Source organism: Prionailurus viverrinus, chromosome B4 (genome assembly GCF_022837055.1).
Source record: "Prionailurus viverrinus isolate Anna chromosome B4, UM_Priviv_1.0, whole genome shotgun sequence".
NCBI lineage: Eukaryota > Metazoa > Chordata > Mammalia > Carnivora > Felidae > Prionailurus > Prionailurus viverrinus.
In genome coordinates, this window is record NC_062567.1 from 121323246 (window position 1) to 121343140 (window position 19895).

The 19895-nt window shown below is 44.2% G+C and overlaps 2 protein-coding genes across 2 annotated transcripts in view; both read right to left on the reverse strand.

Annotated features, from left to right (window-relative positions):
• NT5DC3 (5'-nucleotidase domain containing 3) overlaps positions 1 to 15324 on the reverse strand; it is an 88264-nt gene extending 72940 nt beyond the window's left edge. The window contains exon 1 of the mRNA XM_047865908.1: positions 15050 to 15324. Within this exon, the coding sequence (XP_047721864.1) occupies positions 15050 to 15248 (199 nt within the window). The 5' untranslated portion in view covers positions 15249 to 15324. The remainder of the gene's footprint in view (positions 1 to 15049) is intronic.
• A 2563-nt stretch (positions 15325 to 17887) lies between these two features.
• LOC125170673 (putative tetratricopeptide repeat protein 41) overlaps positions 17888 to 19895 on the reverse strand; it is a 76570-nt gene continuing 74562 nt past the window's right edge. The window contains 3 exon segments of the mRNA XM_047867347.1: positions 17888 to 17956; positions 17958 to 18567; positions 18659 to 18788. Of these exon segments, the coding sequence (XP_047723303.1) occupies positions 17888 to 17956; positions 17958 to 18567; positions 18659 to 18788 (809 nt within the window).

The following is a 19895-nucleotide window of genomic DNA, read 5'->3' on the forward strand; positions in this document are numbered from 1 at the left end:
GCGTCCGACTTCAGCCAGGTCACAATCTCGCAGTCCGTGAGTTCGAGCCCCGCGTCGGGCTCTGGGCTGATGGCTCAGAGCCTGGAGCCTGTTTCTGATTCTGTGTCTCCCTCTCTCTCTGCCCCTCCCCCGTTCATGCTCTGTCTCTCTCTGTCCCAAAAATAAATAAACGTTGAAAAAAAAAAAAATTAAAAAAAAAAAAAGTTAACTCTCTCTGAAAGATGAGTTAGAAATGGTTTTACTGTACTTCATTTACTCTTTTTCTATAAGAAGCATGTGTTACTTGGCTCAGGAATAAAAGATACCATTTTCCTCCCATCATATTGCACCAATGTTTTTGTTGCTTTTGTTATTTTGTATGTGAACTCTTTGTGGCGGGGGGGGGGGGGTCCATTCTTGTTTTTTGAGGGTTTTGTTTTGAATGTTTATTTATTTTTGAGAGAGAGAGTGCGAACAGGGGAGGGGCAGAGAGAGAAGGAGACAGAGAATCTGAAGCAGGCTCCAGGCTCTGAGCTGTCAGCACAGAGCCCAATGTGGGGCTCGAACCCACGAACCTCGAGATCATGACCTGAGCCGAAGTTGGACGCTTAACCGACTGGACCACCCAGGTCTCCCTCTTGTTTTGTCTTTAATGACAGAGCAGAGCTGGTGCTGGTGCTGACACTGGGCAGCCTCACTCCTGGCTATTTAGGAGTGTAAGTCAATTCAAACTTTCTAGAAAGCTTTCTAGAAATGCTTTCTAGAAAACATTCATACCCTTTGACCTACTATTTCTCCTTCTGGGAATCTATGTTAAGGAAATGTTCAGAAATGTGGATAAAGACTTACATACAAAGATTTCATTACAGTGCTATTAATAAAGCATACCCCGGGGGAAAATACGCTCCATTTGGAAGCTCAAACATACATCTCAAATACTTGAACCAAAACACGTTAATGAGAATAGGATCAAAGAGAAAAGCTGAAATGCACTTGAAAATTCTTGAAGTTCAATTTTTGGACAATGCAAACCACAATCCAAAGACATAAAGATGCCATTTTTCTTTAACTAATTAGGATTTTTCGTTTTGGTATAAGCCACTTCAAACTATTCTCCCAGAAGAAAAAAAAAAAGAACATTCAGATCTGAAGTCCCAAAGAAGAAAAAGAAGGTAAGGGGGACAAAAGGAGAAGGAAGCAACTTTTTTTCTTAGAGGTGACAAAAAACAGAGGGAAAGTCTACATTCCCCCATATACCACCACTCAGCTTTCTGTGAACCTTCCCAGGGCTCAATGGGCCAACAAGGAATCCTCATGGCTAATAATCACCTGCATTTGCTTCTCTCCAGGCCCCAGATGAAGGTGCACAGACCTCACTTAACATAGTTATAATCCCTGCCTTACAAAGAAGGAAAATAAGATGGAACTAAAGTAACAGCTCAAGGTCATATTTCTTTGTAATATACATCTATTTTCCTAAATCAACAAAAGAGCAGATTTAAAGTATTTGTTTTTCTCCAAATTGACCAAATCTCTACTTGATGTTAGATTTCATCATATTCGTACACTTAATAAATATTCACAAATATTCAAAATATTTTATTAATTATTTCATACTTCTTTAACATGGCTTCAAATTCTCTTTTAAAAGTTCGTGGGGAGACTGGGTGACTAAATCAGGTAAGCTCTTTGTTTCGGCTCAGGTCACCACCTCACGGTTCATGGGTTTGAGGCCCATGTCAGGCTCTGTGCTGACAGTGCACAGCCTGCTTGCAGTTCTCTCTCTCTCTCTCTCTCTCTCTCTCTCTCTCTCTCTTTCTCTCTCTCTCTCTTACTCTGCCCCTCCCCCCCTCAAAAATAAATAAACTTAAAAAAAAAGTTCACATGTTGGGGCACCTGTGTGGCTCAGTCGATTGAACATCTGACTCTTGATTTTGGCTCAGGTCATGATCCCAGGGTCATGGGATCAAGCCCTGTGTGGGATTCTGTGCTGAGCGTGGAGCCTGCTTGGGATTCTCTCTCTCTCTTCCTCTGCCCCTCTCCTCCACTCACTCTTTAAATTAAATAAATGAATAAATAAATAACCTTGCATGTTATAAACAACAAGATTTCCAAATTTCTTTTAAAAGGATACATATAGGGGGTGCCTGGGTGGCTCAGTTGGTTAAGTGTCTGACTCTTGGTTTCGGCTCAAGTCGTGATCTCACGGTTTGTGGGTTCGAGCCCCACATCGGCTCTGTCCTGACAGTGCAGAGCCTGCTGGGGATTCTCTCTCCCCTCTCTCTCTGCCCTACCCCATTCACATAGTCTTTCTCTCTCAAAAATAAATAAACTGTAAAAAAAAAAAATTAAAAATTAATTAAAGGATACATATAGAGAGGTGCCTGGGTGGCTCAGTTGGTTGAGTGTCAGACTTCAGCTCAGATCGTGATGTCATGGTTTGTGGGTTCGAGCCCCGTGTCAGGCTCTGTGCTGACAGCCCAAAGCCTGGAGCCTGCTTCAGATTCTGTGTCTCCCTCTCTCTCTGCCCCTCCCTGACTCGCACTCTGTCTCTCAAAATTAAATAAATATTTAAAAAAAATTTTTAAGGATACATATAGATTGAAAATATATGAAAAAAAAGGTATAGGGACTTTTTGGGTCTATGTTGAAGCAGGAGTCACATCCCCCTTCCACTGTCTCTACCCCAAGTGAGCTCAAGGTTCTGAACCCAAACTGTAAAGCTTTTAATGTTTCATCTGCAACTGGCAAGTGAAATGATAAGGAAAAGACAATCACCTGAGATGATTTTCTCTTGGCAAACTTCACCAGTTACGACTTCCTCCTGTCAAGTAAGGCTTGGGCAAAGGCAGTCGGTTCTACTGACACCTGTCTGAAAACCGTGAGTGGGTCCTAATGCAACCGATGTGTTAGATAACAATTTGACCGTAATGCAAATGTCACGCTTATGTTTACAATGTTATGTTTAATGCCAACAAACGTGATCTGATGTGGTTCTGATGACTTTTATCCTTTCTGCTAATAAGCAGTTACAGTAAGGGAGCTAAGAGTAGAGCAAACAGTGTGACTTGAAATACAGACGATTCACAGGAGCGCTATTAGACCTCAGAGATTCAAATACAACTATTTTCAGCCAGAAACTACTTTCTCCAGTATCCCCAGTTTCTCCAATGGCCATTCAATTGTAAATCACCTTTACTTCTTCAATAGTCCCATAGATGCAGAGACAAAACCAAGCAACCAATGTATCCTTTTCACCACGAAGGTGAACATTATGGGGTTACCTGTCCAGCGCACCCCAACCCTTAGATAAGAAATGACCGTTCCCCACCTCCAAACGCACGAATTCTGTGTTCTTCTAGGATCCCGCGCCACGCCTCCAGCCGTGTTTGGCAGTCCAGGCTAGAGCACCGGATTCACACCGAGCCACACTTCCCGCTCCTGCGGTAGGAACCTGCTTCAAGCCAGGCGAGCCCAGAGTCCTTCTCTTATTTCTTTGTCTTTACTTTATAGTTCTATTGAGGTACAAATGATGTATAAGAAATCACAGCTTGACAAGGTCTGGCATATGTATACACGTATGAAGCCATCATCCCAATAAAGATAAGAAGCATATCTAGCATCCCCAAACATTTCCCCTCACCCCTTGAATTCTCCCTTTATCCTTGAGACCATCCCCACGCAACTACTGTTCTATTGTCTTTTTAAGGTTTGTTTTATTTTTGAGAGAGAAAGAGAGAGAAACACACAGGGGAAGGGCAGAGAGAGAGACAGAGACAGAGAGAGACAGAGAGAGAGAGAGAGACAGACAGAGAGAGAGAGAATCCCAAGCAGGCTCTGCGGTGACAGCACGGAGACTGATGCGGGATTCAATCTCACGAACAGCGACATCAGGACCTGAGCTGACCACTGAGCCACTGGGGCATCCCTGTTCTATTTTTTATCAGATTCATTTGCATCTTCTAGAGTTTTATACAAAGAAGGTCGCACAGTATGTAGTGTCTTGGTACACTGGTTTTCCCACTTACTCAACCCTCAGGCACGTTTTCAGTAAGCAGTACTGCACACCTACTATGTGCCAGCCACCACACAGGGAACAGTGCGGGGACCCTAAGTGAGGAAGTGATGACGCAAGAGCTCTGTAGCGACAGCATCACAGGCAGTGGGGGAGGCCGAGGACACGCGAGGCGAAGGGGAACTTAGCCCGGTTCCCCTCTCAGACAAGATGGCAATTCAAAAGTCATTTGTGCTGCATCTACAACTCTAAAAAGCACCTCTCATTTTTCCATTAGTTTAGATATTTCATCCAGGGAAGAGCAATCCATGACAATTACAACTACTCATCTGAATAATTAATAATGCATATGACATTTGCACAACTCCTACCAGAAGTTAAGATAACATCTTTACTACTCAGTAAATAATATCTGCCATTCTGACTGTTCTGTGACAATCTATCACGCTTCCCAACGTTCTAAAAATAAAACCACACGGGACTACATTTGAAACAAAATTACATGTCATAATGGTTTAATGACAACCTAATCTTAAGTCATTTGATAAAACGCACAGTTGGTAGAGTGTGTAACTCTGTCTCAGGGTTGTGAGTTCAAGCCTCACCCCCCAGTGTGGAGCCAACTTTAAAAAAAAAAAAAAAAAAAAAAAAAAGAACGGGGTGCCTGGGTGGCTCAGTTGGTTGAACATCTAGCTCTTGATTTTGGCTCAGGTCATGATCCCAGCGTCATGGGATCAAACCCTGTATCTGCACTGAGCATGGAACCTGCTTGGGATTCATCCTCTCTCTCTTTCTCTCCCCCTCCCCAACTTGTGCACGCGCGCACGTGCTTTCTCTCAAATAAAAAAATTTAAAAAAATCAAAAAAAAACTTAACTGCTCAAAAGAAAAGTATTTGTTTCCTGAGGGAAACTTCTTAGAAAAAGAAAATGTAGCCATATCAAAAGATCAAATACTAGGCAAGCTATCAAGAATTTTTCATTAAAGTATGGAGGAAGTAGAAAAGCAATAATTATCAATGCCTTCTATACCGTCCACTGGGCACTTCCCATTGATTATTTGATTAATGCTCACAAGAACTCCCTAGGGTAAACACTGCGACACCCAGTTTGCAGATGAGAAAGGCTAAACTGGGAAGGTCCAAGGTCATACACTTAGCAAACAATAAAATGTCGGTCAATTGCCTGGCAGACTATTTGGCACATAGCAGGCACTTCATAAATGTCAGTTCCCATCTCCTTTACACATGCCTTCGACTCATATTTTTCCTAAACAGCATAATCCCAGAAGCCAGGTCCCCTGACTCTTTCATGGGATCTCTGAGATCAAAACTATTTTTATAATAATGCTTAAACGTGCCAGACAGAATACTGTTGATTAGGACATCCACATCCTAATCCCTAGAATTTGTGGCTATGCTATCTTTACATGACAGAGGGGAATTTAGGTTGTAGATTAAATCGGGCTGCTGATCAGCTGACTTTAAGAGAGAGACTAGGCTAGTTTATCTAGGTGGGCCCTAATCACAAGGGTTAAGTGTAGAAAAGACAGAAGATTCAGCGTGTCACAGTGATGGAATGTGAAAAAGGCTCCACTGACCATTGCAGGCTTTGAAAATGAAAGGGGCCCTAAACCAAAGAATGCAGGAAGCTTCTAGAAACTGGGAAAGGCAAGAAAACATTCTCTAGAGCCTCTAAAAGGAACAGAGAACTGCCAACACTGATTTTTAAGACACTGGAAAGGTAAAGAGATTCTACATCCCCACCATCCAGTTTAGGAAATAAACCCCTTAAATCTTCACCTGCATTCTCCTCCCACCAAAGAGGTAACCACCACTCCGACATTGGTGTTTATCATTCTCCTGCATTTTTTACTTTTAGCACATGCATGTGCCAACACTCTGAATTTAGCCCGGCGAGACCCATTTCAGACTTGTGATCTCCAGAACTATAACTGATTTGTGTCGTTTTAAGTCACTAAATTTGCAGTGATTTGTCAAAGGAGCAGCAAGAATTTTTGCCTTTTTCACTCTTATTTTCTCACCAATTTACAGTGGAGCTTTCCAGAGGCCACACAATGTCTGACAACTCAAGGGACAGAATGCAGAATCCGATCAGAGACCCCAGCCATCACCTACTAATCCAGACACTGCAGAAATCTGCAAGAATGTGAAACTATGACATTCTTCTAAAGTTCTTTTATTTTGGAAAGTAGTCATTCTTCATCAAAAAAGTGTGTCATTTATGTTAGCAGGTAACAGATTTGTTGTTATTTCAAATGAAGTGATAAATACCTATTTTTTTAATCTCTCATTTTTAATTTCTAATATAGCCACTATCAGTGTAATCTATATAAACAGAAAAATTTGGGGACCTTCAATAATTTTAAGTGTGTAAGTCCTGTGAGCAAAACATTTGAAAACTGCTACCCTAGCTATGCCTGCCTTGTTTGCTACTATAAAGTAAGCCACACATAGACGATACTCAAAAAATACTTGTTAAATAAAATGGATACTCAAACAACATTCTGACACTGAGAGTAATCATGTTTCTCAAGCAGGTTCTCCTGCTCAAAAGAGAACAAAAACATTCCAGGTGGGCCCAAAGTAATCACAAGAGTTACATCTTGGAGAGTTACGTCTCTAAATACAAATTAAAATTTTATTCTGGTTTATATATCATTATCTCATAAATTCACTTAATATAAGACAGTTCCCCCAAACCCTAGTAAACTGAAAAAGAGGAGTTTCTCACAGTCAAGGACCAACCCACTAAAGTACCAAAAGTGTCTTACCAAGCCTGATCAATCGGCTAACCTCTCTTTCTCACTGCACCATCTTGATTAAAACATGAAGTATGTAACTTCAAAAATAAAAGAAAAAAGAAAATACCACCTTTTTTTCTCCTAGGCACCCGCTAATAATGCATGACAGGCACATAAAAACTTCTAGGGGGAGGTAGTGATCTTCAATCTGCTAAATGCTTTTTTTTTTCATTCTTTTTTTAATGTGTATTTATCTTTGAGACAGAGAGAGAGAGAGAGACAGAGAGAGAGAGAGAGCGGGAGGGGCAGAAAGAGGGAGACACAGAATCCGAAGCAGGCTCCAGGCTCTGAGCTGTCAGCACAAAGCCCAACGCGGGGAGCCTGCTAAACGCTTTTTCAACAATTGTAGGGGAAAAGGCTTTTTATTCTCTTTTTTTCCTTCATCTAAAATAGAGCTTGTCAAAGTCAGGACCTCGTTGACAGGAAACCTCACAGGAATTAAGCCTGCCTTGGATTCTAGGTGTCCCAACAGAAGCAGCATGCCCCTGGGGCAGGGCTGGCTGCGCCCCTCGCTCTGAACCAGTCGGACAACATGCGGCTCCCTGTGGTCAGTACCAAATGGTTCACTTCCAACGGGGTATCGGGAATCGGGAATCGACAAGCCAGACTGAATGCAAAGAGCTTCCAAAGTAATGAAGTCAAGGGGAGGGGCAGCGATGATGCATGATCACCATCTTCATATTTAAACAGCTATCATATGGGAGAGGAATTAGAATGACTCTGTGTGACTCAAACCCTCCAAAATAAAATTGGCAGGCTTGTGCTCATATGGCAAACTCAAGCAGATGCCAGATGGCCACTAATAAGTGCTATGGAAAAACGGAATCCTTCTTCCGGCAAAGGGCTGGATAGATTCTAAGACCTCGAAGGGTCTCTCTGCTTCTCTTCTAATTTAGGAATTTCTTTGCTACCTGAAAAATGTGGAAATTATTACATGGCATGTTTCCCCCTGAAATCTTTTTGCTACTTCTTCCCATGGCCACAGGATCATCAATATCTTACACCAAAATAAAATGAGACATTTAAAAAGTACATCTGACCATTTTTAAGATACACGGAAAGGTAAAAAGATACTACATCCCCATCATCCAGTTTAGGAAATAAACCCCTTAAATCTTCACCTGCATTCTCCTCCCACCAAAGAGGGTAACCACTACCCTGACTTTGGTGTCCATCATTCTCCTGCATTTTTGACTTTTAGCACATGCATGCATATCATTATAGGTGATCTATAGTATCTTTTATGTGTTTTCAAGCCTTTAAAAATTAGTATACATGTAGGGGCACCTGGGTGGCTCAGTTGGTTAAGCGTCCAACTTTGGCTCAGGTCATGATCTCAAGGTCCGTGAGTTCGAGCCCCGTGTTGGGCTCTGTGCTGACAGCTCAGAGCCTGGAGCCTGCTTCAGATTCTGTGTCTCCCTCCCTCTCTCTGCCCCTCCCCTGCTCGCACTCTGTCTCTCTGAAAAATAAATAAACATTAAAATTTTTTTAAAAAAATTAGTATACATCTGCAACTTGGTTTTTTTCATACATACACACACACACACACACACACACACACACACTCGGTGTTGTTTTTACAAGAGTCATCCATGTTGGCATATAGACACAAGTCTTATTCAGGAGACAACATACATTTTCTGTAAGTGTTTTGGGCCGCAACCATGGGCCATACATTCTGTTGCAACTACTCAACTCTAATGCCCTAGCACAAAACGAGCCCCCAAAAGTATGGAAATGAATGGGTATAACTGTGTTCCAATACAATTTAATACACGAAAATAGCAAGCAAGATCTGGCCCATGAACTATAGTTTGCAACTCTTCCCATAGTAAACATTATTTTCTTTCGGTGTCACTATAGCATTTGTCTGATATGAACACCTTTCGGGTTTCTTTGGTTATAGCATTTGCCCCAAATCTCTTTTCTCATTCTGTTAATTTCAACCTTTCTTTGTTGGTGAATCTCTTATAACAGCATCCAGCTAGAATTTGTTTCTTTTATCTGATCTGACAATCTTTTAGTCTGAGTTGATCATGATTACTGATATATCTGGAATTATTCCCACTACCACATTTTATGATATTTCTTGCTTTTTCTCTGTTTCTTTTACCTCTTCTCTCCTACTCTCTTTTCAACTTATTTTTATATTGTCAATACTTATTTAGATTTACTCCCATGTCTACCAATACCTTTGCTTTCCATTTGGGACTGAGTTGAAGGTCTAGCCATCCAGGGAGAGTTTCCATTTGCATCTATCAGGAATCCAGGACATTATCACCTTGGGACCACTTTTAGTTAACTTCTCAGTTTCATTAACAGACCACGCAAGCAGACTAGATTCAAACCCAAACCCACGTGAGGACCAGCCTGATTCCAGGGTTACAGGGAGATTTCCACAACCTCCCGACACACACAGGGAAAAACATAGAGCAGAGACCAAGATATCCAAGTTTCCTGTTGTCTTCCTGCATGGAAGGCAGGTCTCTGTGGGTCCTGGATTTATGAGATTCAGAGAGGGAGAGACAGAGAGACAGACAGAGACAGACACAGAGAGACAGGCAGAGAAACAGAAAAAGACAGACAGAGAGAGACAGAGAGAGAGAGACAGAGAGAGAGAGAGAGAGTGAGAGTGTGTGTGTGTGTGTGTGTGTGTTCCCTCCCACCAAGCATAGCCAATAAAACCCAACAGGTGCTCCCAAGACAGTAACGCCTTCAGGGCTGCTCACCAGCCTCCTTTTTTAGGCCCTGCCACTACACTTTAGTTCCCCAGAGCTCAGCTATACATGCAAAAGAATGTTCTTTGTAATTTTTCCAGCATGTGAGTATTCTATACAAAAAGATTTTTAAACTACCCATCTAGTCTACCAGATCGCTGGAAGCCAAAATCCAAAAAGAACAACTCTAAAATACAGACTTGTCTGCCTCCACATGTCTTCAAGAGCCCAGTCAGACTCCTGGATCTCAGTCCCCTGCTGAGTCCTACTCCATAAGCACCTGCTCATGACAATCCTTCACACTCTTACAGACTAACAGAGGGTTCAAGAAGTGCTGGGTTCACCAGAGAGGGCTGAGATGCTCCAGAAACCTCCTGAAACTATAGACGAAACTGTGTGTGTGCTTGCACTGTGAATAACTGTGCAAATCTGCCTGTTTTTCTACAGACAGAATACACAGCTTTCTCCAGATCCTCGGGGGGACCCTGACTCTGTTATTCTATGCCTGTTACATAGAAAAGGCATCAGGTTGTACAATTAAGCACCTTTGGGTATCATTATTATACATTCTTGTTAAACATATTGTTTGAACCTCCCAAGTATAGTCTCTAGAGCCTCTATTTTGAGCTATTACCTCAAAAGCAGGGTTCCACAGTCAAAAGTATTTGGGGAGTGCTACACCAACACCCTCCTCCTTGAACACTCATGCATTTTAAAGACTCTGATAAGCCTACCTGTAACAAAGCTTTTTTGACATGTATTTTCAACATTTCCGTAACCACATCTCTCGGAAGATGGTGGAACACAGTCAGAGAAACACTAGTCCCATCTTAAAATTACCTCATTATTATGAAGCTGTTTCCTTAACCCACTGCAGTTCCTTGAGGGAAGGGTTTGCACTTTATGTTTATTCTATATACACTAAGCTTATACGACTGTCCTACACACACAGTCCTTACGAAATGCCTAATTTTTGAATGAGAACGAAATGCTCTCAACCGAGAACTCTGAATAAAATCCTTCAACACCCTGTAAAAGCTTCTAACACTTTGCACTAATCCCCACACTTCTTTCCACAAGTTAATACACTTCACAGCCCCAGCTAAGCAGCCAAACGCTCTACACAGACCGGCTCTGAGAAGATGCCTGAAGGGGGGGGAGTGGGGGGGGGGGTTGCGCTGGGCATGCGAATCCCTTGCTTCTCTTCTGTCCCAACCTGCAGCCTCACCTGACACAGGTCAGGGATGAGTTCCAGGAAGGTGAGCATGGTGGCGGGGGGGGGGGGGGCATAACAGGAAATCACAGACCACAACACAAACACATCCGTCCCTTTAATTACAATCGCACGATGATTTCTTAGATTCACCATTCTAGGACACGGTTTCTTGAGCCTGGCCTTACCCACACCTGGGGCTGGATTATTCCTTGCTGTGAGGACGCTGTCCTGTGCATTACAGATTGTCTAGGGGCATCCCTGACCTCCTCATGCTGGAGGCCAGGGGCAGCGCCTCACCCCCAGGTGCGACGAGCCAACAGGTCTCCAGACTTGCCAAATGCCCCCCACCCGGCCCGACGCCGGTGGAGACCCACGGCTCTGCAGGGAATTTTTGCTGGAGGTTATAAACTGGTATTTCTTTTCCTAAAAATATGAAGAACCTTTCCTTTGAGCTGAGTTTGACAGGATGCATAAATATTCTACTTCCAAAATCTCAAGTTTAAAAAAAAAAAAAAAAAGACAGCCCAAATGAGGGACATTCTACAAAGTACGTGACCACTTGTCCTCAAAGCTGTCAAGGTAATCAAAACCTTGAGGAAAACTCAGAGAAACTGTCACCACCAAGAGGAGCCCAGGGAGACATGAAACTAAATGCAGTGTGCTGTTCCGGGTGGGATCCTGGGGCAGAAAAGGACATTGGGTTAAAAACTAGGGAAATCTGAATTAAATATGGACTTGAGTTAATACTGATACATACTGACAATGCATCGACGTTGGTTCACCAATTGTGACAAATGTGCCACAGTCACGTGAGGTTGGGTTTATAGAAACCACATGATTTTTCTGTAAGTCGAAAACTGATCTAAAAACTAAAGTTTACTAAAAAACTTCTTAAAAACAAAAATGGAGGGGGAAAAAGAAGGGCGGGAGAGAAAGGGTAAATAAAACATGTAATGAAAATCAGCTCTTCCCTGAGCAGACTTCATTCTGGGAGAGCCTGCAAAGGGCTTGTTTGCATCAGCCAAGAGATCCCATGACCAGAAAGCAATCATCAGAAAGGGAGAAAAAAAAAAAATTATTTTGTCCTTTCATAAATTGAAAAAAATAAAAATAAAACCACATGTTTTTGTCTGAATAGCCGTATTTTTTCTGACCTCTCATTTCTACAGACACAGTTCAAGTGTCACCCCCAGCAAGGGTTTCTGCAGCCCCTGGACCCCTGAGCAGTTCATCTGCTCTGGTGTCAAAGCCCCTGGGGTCCCTTGTTTATGTCCCCCAAGCTGACTGTCGCTTATCTGTTTACCAGTCTCCCCCTCCACGTGACAGCAGTCCCACGCTGGGCGTTGGCAGGGATTCACCCAGGGTGGGCCCCTCCCCCTGAGACTTGCCCATCTGTGAATCAACAGCCGTTAAGCCCACTGCTGGGTACTTAATAAACTCTTGGTGAGTGAATCAAGCTGGACATGTATATTCTTACAGACCTCGGCTAATGGCGGGTAGGAACGGTGCAGCCCCGGACAGGGAGAGAAAGGAAATGTCAAACGTTAGTCCCTGTGTTCTCAGGGGTGAGACAGGGACCTCCTAGGTATGTGCCGGGGGCATGAAGGAGGGATGGGGCACACAGATACATGATTCCCAGACCTGTAACACTTGAAAAGGCTTACGCGTTGTTTAGTCCAGCGGCCTCCTTGTACAGAGAGACATCCAAGCTAGAGCGATCAGGGGGCTTGTTCAAGGCCACGCAGCTAGTTTGGCACTGCCCTAAGCTGAAGGGTACCTAGACTCAAGCTAACGAACTCATCTCCACCCCTCGCTAAGTGTGTTTCTAACACTGGAAGTTACTTACTAATGAATAATACTAGCTACTAGCTACTAACTACTATACAGCTGCTGCGTGCCAAGCCCACGCTAAAAATCCCCACATTATCCCCAGATCACTGGTGAGGAGACTAAGATCAGAGAGGAAAGATAACAAGCAACTTGCACCTAAGACCACAGAGGTATTTAAGTCTCAAAAATCTCCTCTGAGCTCTCATACTCCACAATTTCACTCTGATTATCACACCCCAAAACCCAAACTCTGGCCTCATGCTGATCTTTATCACCCAACACTCTAGCTGTCTCACTCAGCAGGCACTGTTCTAAACACCTTCCATGGATGGACACAATCATTCCTCACCAAACCCTAGGATGCGGTACTGCTGACATCCCCATTTTACAGATGATGAAACTGAGGCTTCATGAAGAATGGCAACAATTCGGCCTGTAGTTTCTTATAAAATTAAACATGCAATTACCATTCAACCAAGCAATGGCATTTAGACAAATGAAAACATGTTCACACAAAAACCTATATACGCAAATGTTTACCGCAGATTCTTAATTGTCAAAAACTGGGAGCAACCCAGATATCTTTCAGTGAGTGCAGTACAGTTCAGCGGTTCACCACGGTTAAAAAATGGTTCAGCTGTGGTTCATCCACTCCATGGGACGCTACTCAGCAATAAAAAGAGAACACACATGGACACAACACACACAACCACTTGCACGCTCAGTTATGCTCAGTTAAAAAAGCCAATTCCAGAAAGTCATATACTGTTTGATTCCTTCTATATAACATCTTTGAAATGGCAAAATTTTTGAAATGGAGAACAGATAATGCCCCAGGGACTGGGGAAAGCATTGGCGGGAAGTGGACATGGCTATGAAGACAATGTGAGAGATGTCGCTAATGATATTACGTATCTTAAGAGTTATTAACCGCAGCACCGGATTCTTGAACCTGCATATGATAAAACCGTATAGAACTAAATACACAAACACAAGTGAAGTCAAAGTAGAGGGCTCTGATTAAGATCTGTACAACGTATCAGCATCGACACACTGCTTGAGATACTATACTATTCTTTTGCAAAATGTTACCACTGGGAGAAACTTGGGTAAAGGGTATGCCAGACCTCCGGCATCAATTTTTACAACAGCGTGTAAATATATAATAATTTCAATTTTAAACAGTCTTGCAAGTCCCAAAGCAGAGCTAGATGATCTACATTTGTTTCATCTAAGATCTGCAACGTCCAGGATCTGGAAAGGCACCCTTTTCACCATACCACACAGCCATTTCCAAATGCAGTGCAAAATTTAACTCTGAGCAAAGGAAAACTAAGAAGCCCTTTTTTACAGAATTCTGCGTTGCCAGCCACTTTGAGCTCTCTCAGAAAATTATCCCAGTTGGTGAAAATCAACCCCTTGCTTTCTCTCATTAAACTGACTTCTGGCCAAAAGATTGAAAATGGGATCCTACCAAAAGTTCTCTCCCACCAAATACTTTCCTTATCCACGCTACCCCACCCCACCGCACTGCCACCATCAGTCAGTACAAACATTTCAGTTCTAAATCTTCCTTGAAAGTAGCAGCACCAATGGCTTAACACTGGCCTTTAATACCAGGCCCCAAATGGTCAGCTGCTACAGAAAAGTAGCGGAGCACAGGAAATGGGACAGAGGGTCAGGGGCTGAGACAGACCCCAGGTCAAGGTGTGACCTTGGCCAGGTTCCTTAAACTTGAGTCTGACTTTTCCCATCTACAGGATGGGGATGTGGCATCGTCCCTCCGAGGTATGGGAAGGATTCAGGAGGACTATCTATGTGCCTGGCACTAGGATTTCCTCGGGCCTCCCACCGCCTCTGCCCATTTCCCTCACCAAGCTGATTTTATGTTCACCTGCCAACAAAGGAGTCACTCCCTGGAATCCCCTCCTCACTAAGGTTGGTAGATAACCCAGAACACTCTCAACTTGGACCCCTTCTATTTCAAACACGGCAAAAAAAAAAAAAAAAAAAAGGAAAATCGCTTCTGGCCACCGACAGCAGCCCAGCAGCTCAGCTCCAGAGGCACTCGCCGCCTGCCGGACTCCGGCTGCTACTATTATTACTCTCCGTTATTAACAATACCTAACAGTGCCTGGGGGTGACTGCCTCCTAATTGATGTCCATGGAGCCCAAAGCGCTTCCGATGTAGATTTCTGGCTACGAATCGCCAGAATTTATAAAACTGCTTTCCCGACAGGAGAAAGGAAAACTGTAAAGTTTCTGGAGGTGCATTTTTCCGCGTTTCCCGGAATCGCACTGCGGGGGAGATGTCGCCGCAGCTGGGACTGGGGGAGACCGAGGGTCACGACTGGAGGGCCCTGGAGGTCAGCAGCGGGACCCGCGCGGGTGCGAGGGTGCCGGCTCACCCGCTGACCGCCTGAGACGGGCCCCTAGGCACTGGAGGTTCTGCGGGAACCGCCGCACTCACCTTCCGTGCTCCTCTTTGCCTCCCGGTAGCGCTCCCACAGGTAGCCTTTCATGTCCGGGGCCGTTCCAGGTGCTGTGCACAAGGGCCGTGCGGGGTCCGCGCGCCGCCACCCCCGGGCCGCGGTCCCGCAGGCACTCAGCAGAGCCGCCGCCGCCCTCGCCCCGGCCCGACGGGCCACAGCCGCCGCCGCCGTGGCCATGCTTCCCGCTGCCCTGCTGCTGGCGGCGCCCAGATACCGGAGCTCTACCCGCGCTCAGCCTGCCGGCGGGCGGCTCCCTGCGTCGGAGCACGTGGCGGCGGCGCGGCCCGCCCCTGTGGCCGCCGCGGGGGCGGGGCCTGGGCGGGGGCGGGGGGGGCCGGTCCTCTCCGGCAGGGGGCGGGGAAGGGGCGTGTCTGAGGCGTGGTCTGGCCCTGTCGGGCAGGAGGCGGGGCGGGGCGGGGGCGGGGTCTGGGCCTGTCTGACAGGGGGCGGGGAAGGGACGGGGAAGGGGTGGGGCCTTGGGCGGGGCCTGGTCCTGCCGGCCAAGGGGCGGGGCGAGGTGGGGCGTGGGCGGAGCGTGGGCGGTCTGGCCCTGGCGCCCAGCCTGCTGTGGTCGCTCCAAGATCCTACCTGTTTCCTCCTCCCGCTCGCCGACTGAGGCCGTCCCCCCAACTCTGACTGCATGGACAAAGTGCCTCTAGCCCAGGCTTCAGGACGTGACCTCTCTCAGCATTAACAGCGTCTGAATTCTGGCTCTCTGCTGGACTGCGGGGGCGGGTCTAGAAGGTCCCTCGGTCCCCAAGATTGGATCTTTCCAGCGCCGCCCAAGAGGGGCAACTGGGCCAAGGCCCCACATGTGGGCTGATCTGTTTGAAAGTCATCCTCTTCCCCCGCCCCCGCCTACTGCACAGCCTAGAAGGCCAGTGCCCCTCCAGAAATTCCTGCCTCGAGAGGGAGGCCCTCAGAATACCGCCACACTGCTCCTGCGCCTGCCTACGTTCACAGGTGCACCTGTCTTCCCTCACATCTGCTAGACTGCACCTGATCTATGCATTGTGGTCCACCAAAGACAAACAGTAACCCCCACGATGCGACATTTCTGTGTGACTGAATCAGACTTGGCTGCTGCAGGAAAGGCCCACCCAGAACCCCGCTGAAGATCGCTGAACTCAGAGGACTCCCCAAGCTCTCGATTACTGTGGTTACTGTTGAGCAGGGTGTTAGTTGGAGTACAGGGAATAACTCAAGGCTGGCACACTGCCTGGAAGACCACACTGCCATGTGTGAAATAAGTCACGATTTAAGACAAATAACCCAAGCATTCACCTATGCTTACCTTGTTGGCTGAAGGGATCGGAAAATGCTTTTTGGAAAAAGATGGCCTCTGAGTTAGACCTTTACAGATAACAACTACTATTTATTAAAGGCTTGCTATGTGCATTCTCATGCAATCCCCTCAGTAATCCTGAAAAACAGGAGCTGTGATTTCTCCCATTTTATAAATAATGAAACTGAGGTCAAGAGAAGTGGAATAATTTTCCTGAGGTCCCACTGCTGAGCCCATTCTTCCATCTGGCTTCCTAGTATACTCTGTAGAATTTAGTTAGGTGATAAAATAGCCAATAAATAATCCTTAACAGTTAATGGGTAACAAATCACTGATGAGAGGCAATTAAAATGTTTCAAGTAGATAGGATATGGGCACCTGGGTGGCTCAGTCAGTTAAGCCTCCGACTCTTGGTTTTGGCTCAGGTTATGATCTCACAGTTCATGAGATCCAGCCTTGTGTTGGGCTCTGTGCTGACAGCACAGAGCCTGTGTGGGATTCTCTCTCTCTCTCTCTCTCTCTCTCTCTCTCTCTGTTCCCTTCCCCTGCTCAAGCTCTATCTCAAAATAAATAAACATTTTTAAAAAAAAAAGAATAATATAGATATGATATTAAATCCATGGACTCTGGGGGAACCTGGGTGGCTCAGTCAGTTGGGTGTCCGACTTCGGCTCGGGTCATGATCTCACAGTTTGTGAGTTCCAGCCCCGCATTAGGCTCTGTGCTGACAGCCCAGAGCCTGGAGCCTGCTTCCGATTCTGTGTCTCCCTCTCTCTCTCTGCCCCTCCCCTACTCACGCTGTATCTCTCTCTCCTTCAAAAATTAATAAACTTAAAAAAAATAAATAAATCCATGGACTCTGGTACATTAAACTTACTTTATGTTTTTGATTTATTCCAATTTATCTTTTCTTATTCATGTTTCATTAAAAAAAGTTTTGGTGAGGGGCGCCTGGGTGGCGCAGTCGGTTAAGCGTCTGACTTCAGCCAGGTCACGATCTCGCGGTCCGTGAGTTCGAGCCCCGCATCAGGCTCTGGGCTGATGGCTCGGAGCCTGGAGCCTGTTTCCCATTCTGTGTCTCCCTCTCTCTCTGCCCCTCCCCCGTTCATGCTCTGTCTCTCTCTGTCCCAAAAATGAATAAACGTTGAAAAAAAAAATTTTTTTTTTTAAAAAAAGTTTTGGTGATGGCAATTATAAATTTTGTTTACAAGGAAAATCAATTCATAAATTCAAAATAAACTATATCAATGTAAAAGTAACACAATTAGAACTTTAATAGTACTGCTTCAGCATATTTTTAGATATGGAACCCTGTGAGATCAACATTCTTCTACCTACCATGTAAATATGAATCACTTCAAAATTGTTTTTAGCTACAATCTGTTACACATTTTAAAGAACTAAAAAAATCAAGACCTAGACTTTGATTATCATCACTTCTAAAAGTTATAAAAGAAAATATCTCATCAAAGAGTTCTAAATAAAGGCAAGTATTAAGAAATTTCAAACACAAATACACCCATGATCATTTTTATACTTTATTAGTATCATTTGAGGTCTTCAACAATTTGGTTTCAAACGGAGATCTTCCCTGCAAAAAAACTCTTCTGGGGAACCGAACTGTATTCTGGGCTATGAAAAAGCCACTTTTCTGATATGAGCTCAGATATGGATTCCCAGGGATTATTTGTGCTAAGAGACCCTCCTGCCAAGGGATGCCGGTAAATTGTGGTGATTTGGCCTTTTCCACCCTCACCTTTAGCTGAGACAACCTTTTGCCGTGAAAGCTTTACTACACCATCTATTTTACTCAAAGATAAAACCTTAGAGGAATAATCTTTCTTTTTCATTGACCCTCCTTTTCCTGGGCCATTCCATGGCTCCACATTATCCTGTGTCTTCTGTCGGGTCTTCTCCTCAACAGAAATGGAAACGATGGGTCTCGAGACTTTTTTCCCTTTTCCAGGAGCACATTTTGATTTCTCTGAAATTATATGAGGTGCCAAGTCCATGCTTTTAACTCTCTGTAGGTTATGTGCATTCATGCATATCGCAGAGCTCACTGTATTAGAACTCTGAGCACTGTGGTAGTCTAATTTAAGCAAGTACTCGCATAATGAGGTGCCATTCCTAGAACCCTCGAAATATTGCTGACTCATGCCTTGAGGCCAACATATTCTACTCCTGATCCGCTCAATTTCCCTCAGAAGTCTGCAAAAGATCAGAAATCGTCAAGAGGCCACATGTGTCACGTGAATAGCCAGAAGCAGGTTTCTTTTTGAGACCCAGACCAGAAACTCACTGCAGGATTCCATGGATTGATGAATGAGAAGATCCCAGGTAGGTTGCCCTTAAGTCAAGTGATCTGTACAAATAGCCCACTGCTTCAGTCATGACTTGATGACCGGAGTCATTTATGAATAACTGACCTGCTGGATATTTGAAAATAAGAATATTAGCATTTTTAAAAATTACTCCTGGTTTCACATACTTAAAAGAGAAGGATAAAAAAAATTGTAAAAGATGGCACTGGGTGCTTGTTTCAGCAGTACATATACTAAAATGGGAATGATACAGAGAAGATTACATGAACCGTTCCATTATTTTTAAGAAAAGGGTGGCTCAGTCGCTTGAGCAGCCTACTTTTAACTTCAACTCAGGTCATGGTCTCACAGTTCGTGAGTTCGCGCCCCATGTCAGGATCTGAGCTGACAGTGCAAAGCCTGCTTGTGATTCTCTCTCTCTCTCTCTCTCTCTCTCTCTCTCTCTCTCTCTCTCTCCCTTCCCTGCTCATGTTTTCTTTCTCCCTCAAAATAAATAAATAAACTTAAAAAAAAAAGATGGCATTAGAACATCATCTATTATAGTATTCCTGACAAAAACATTTAATCCAAGTCTAAATATAAGGAAACAATCAGATACAAATTGATTTTGGCTCAGGTCATGGTCTCAAGGTCATGGGATTGAACATCAGGCTCTGTGCTGACCATGGAGCTTGCTTGGGATTCTCTCTCTCCCTCTCTCTCTCTCTGCCCCTCCCTCTCGTGCATGCACACACGCACTCTCTCAAAATAAATAAAAATAAACGTTTAAAAAAAGGATATTTCCTAGAACACGTGGGGACACTTGAATATAAACTGCACATTAGATAACAGCCTTATGTAATGGTCAAATTTCCCAGATTTGATAAGTGTATCGTAGTTATTTAGGGGAACGTCCTTGTACTTTGAAGACACATGCTGAAGTATTTACAAACAGAAGTGTCATATCAGCAACTGACATTCAAATAGTTTGGAAAAAAAAATATGGATGGACACGCATGTACGAAAGAGAAAAAGAATGCAGATGTGGCCAAAAACGTTAACAATTGGTGAATATAGGCAAAGGGTCTATAGGTGTTCATTATATAAAGCCAGGTGCCACTGTCAATGATGTAATATAACTCTCTAAAATGTGTTTATATATATATATATATATATATATATATATATATATATACATACATATATATATGACATATACATATATATATATTAACA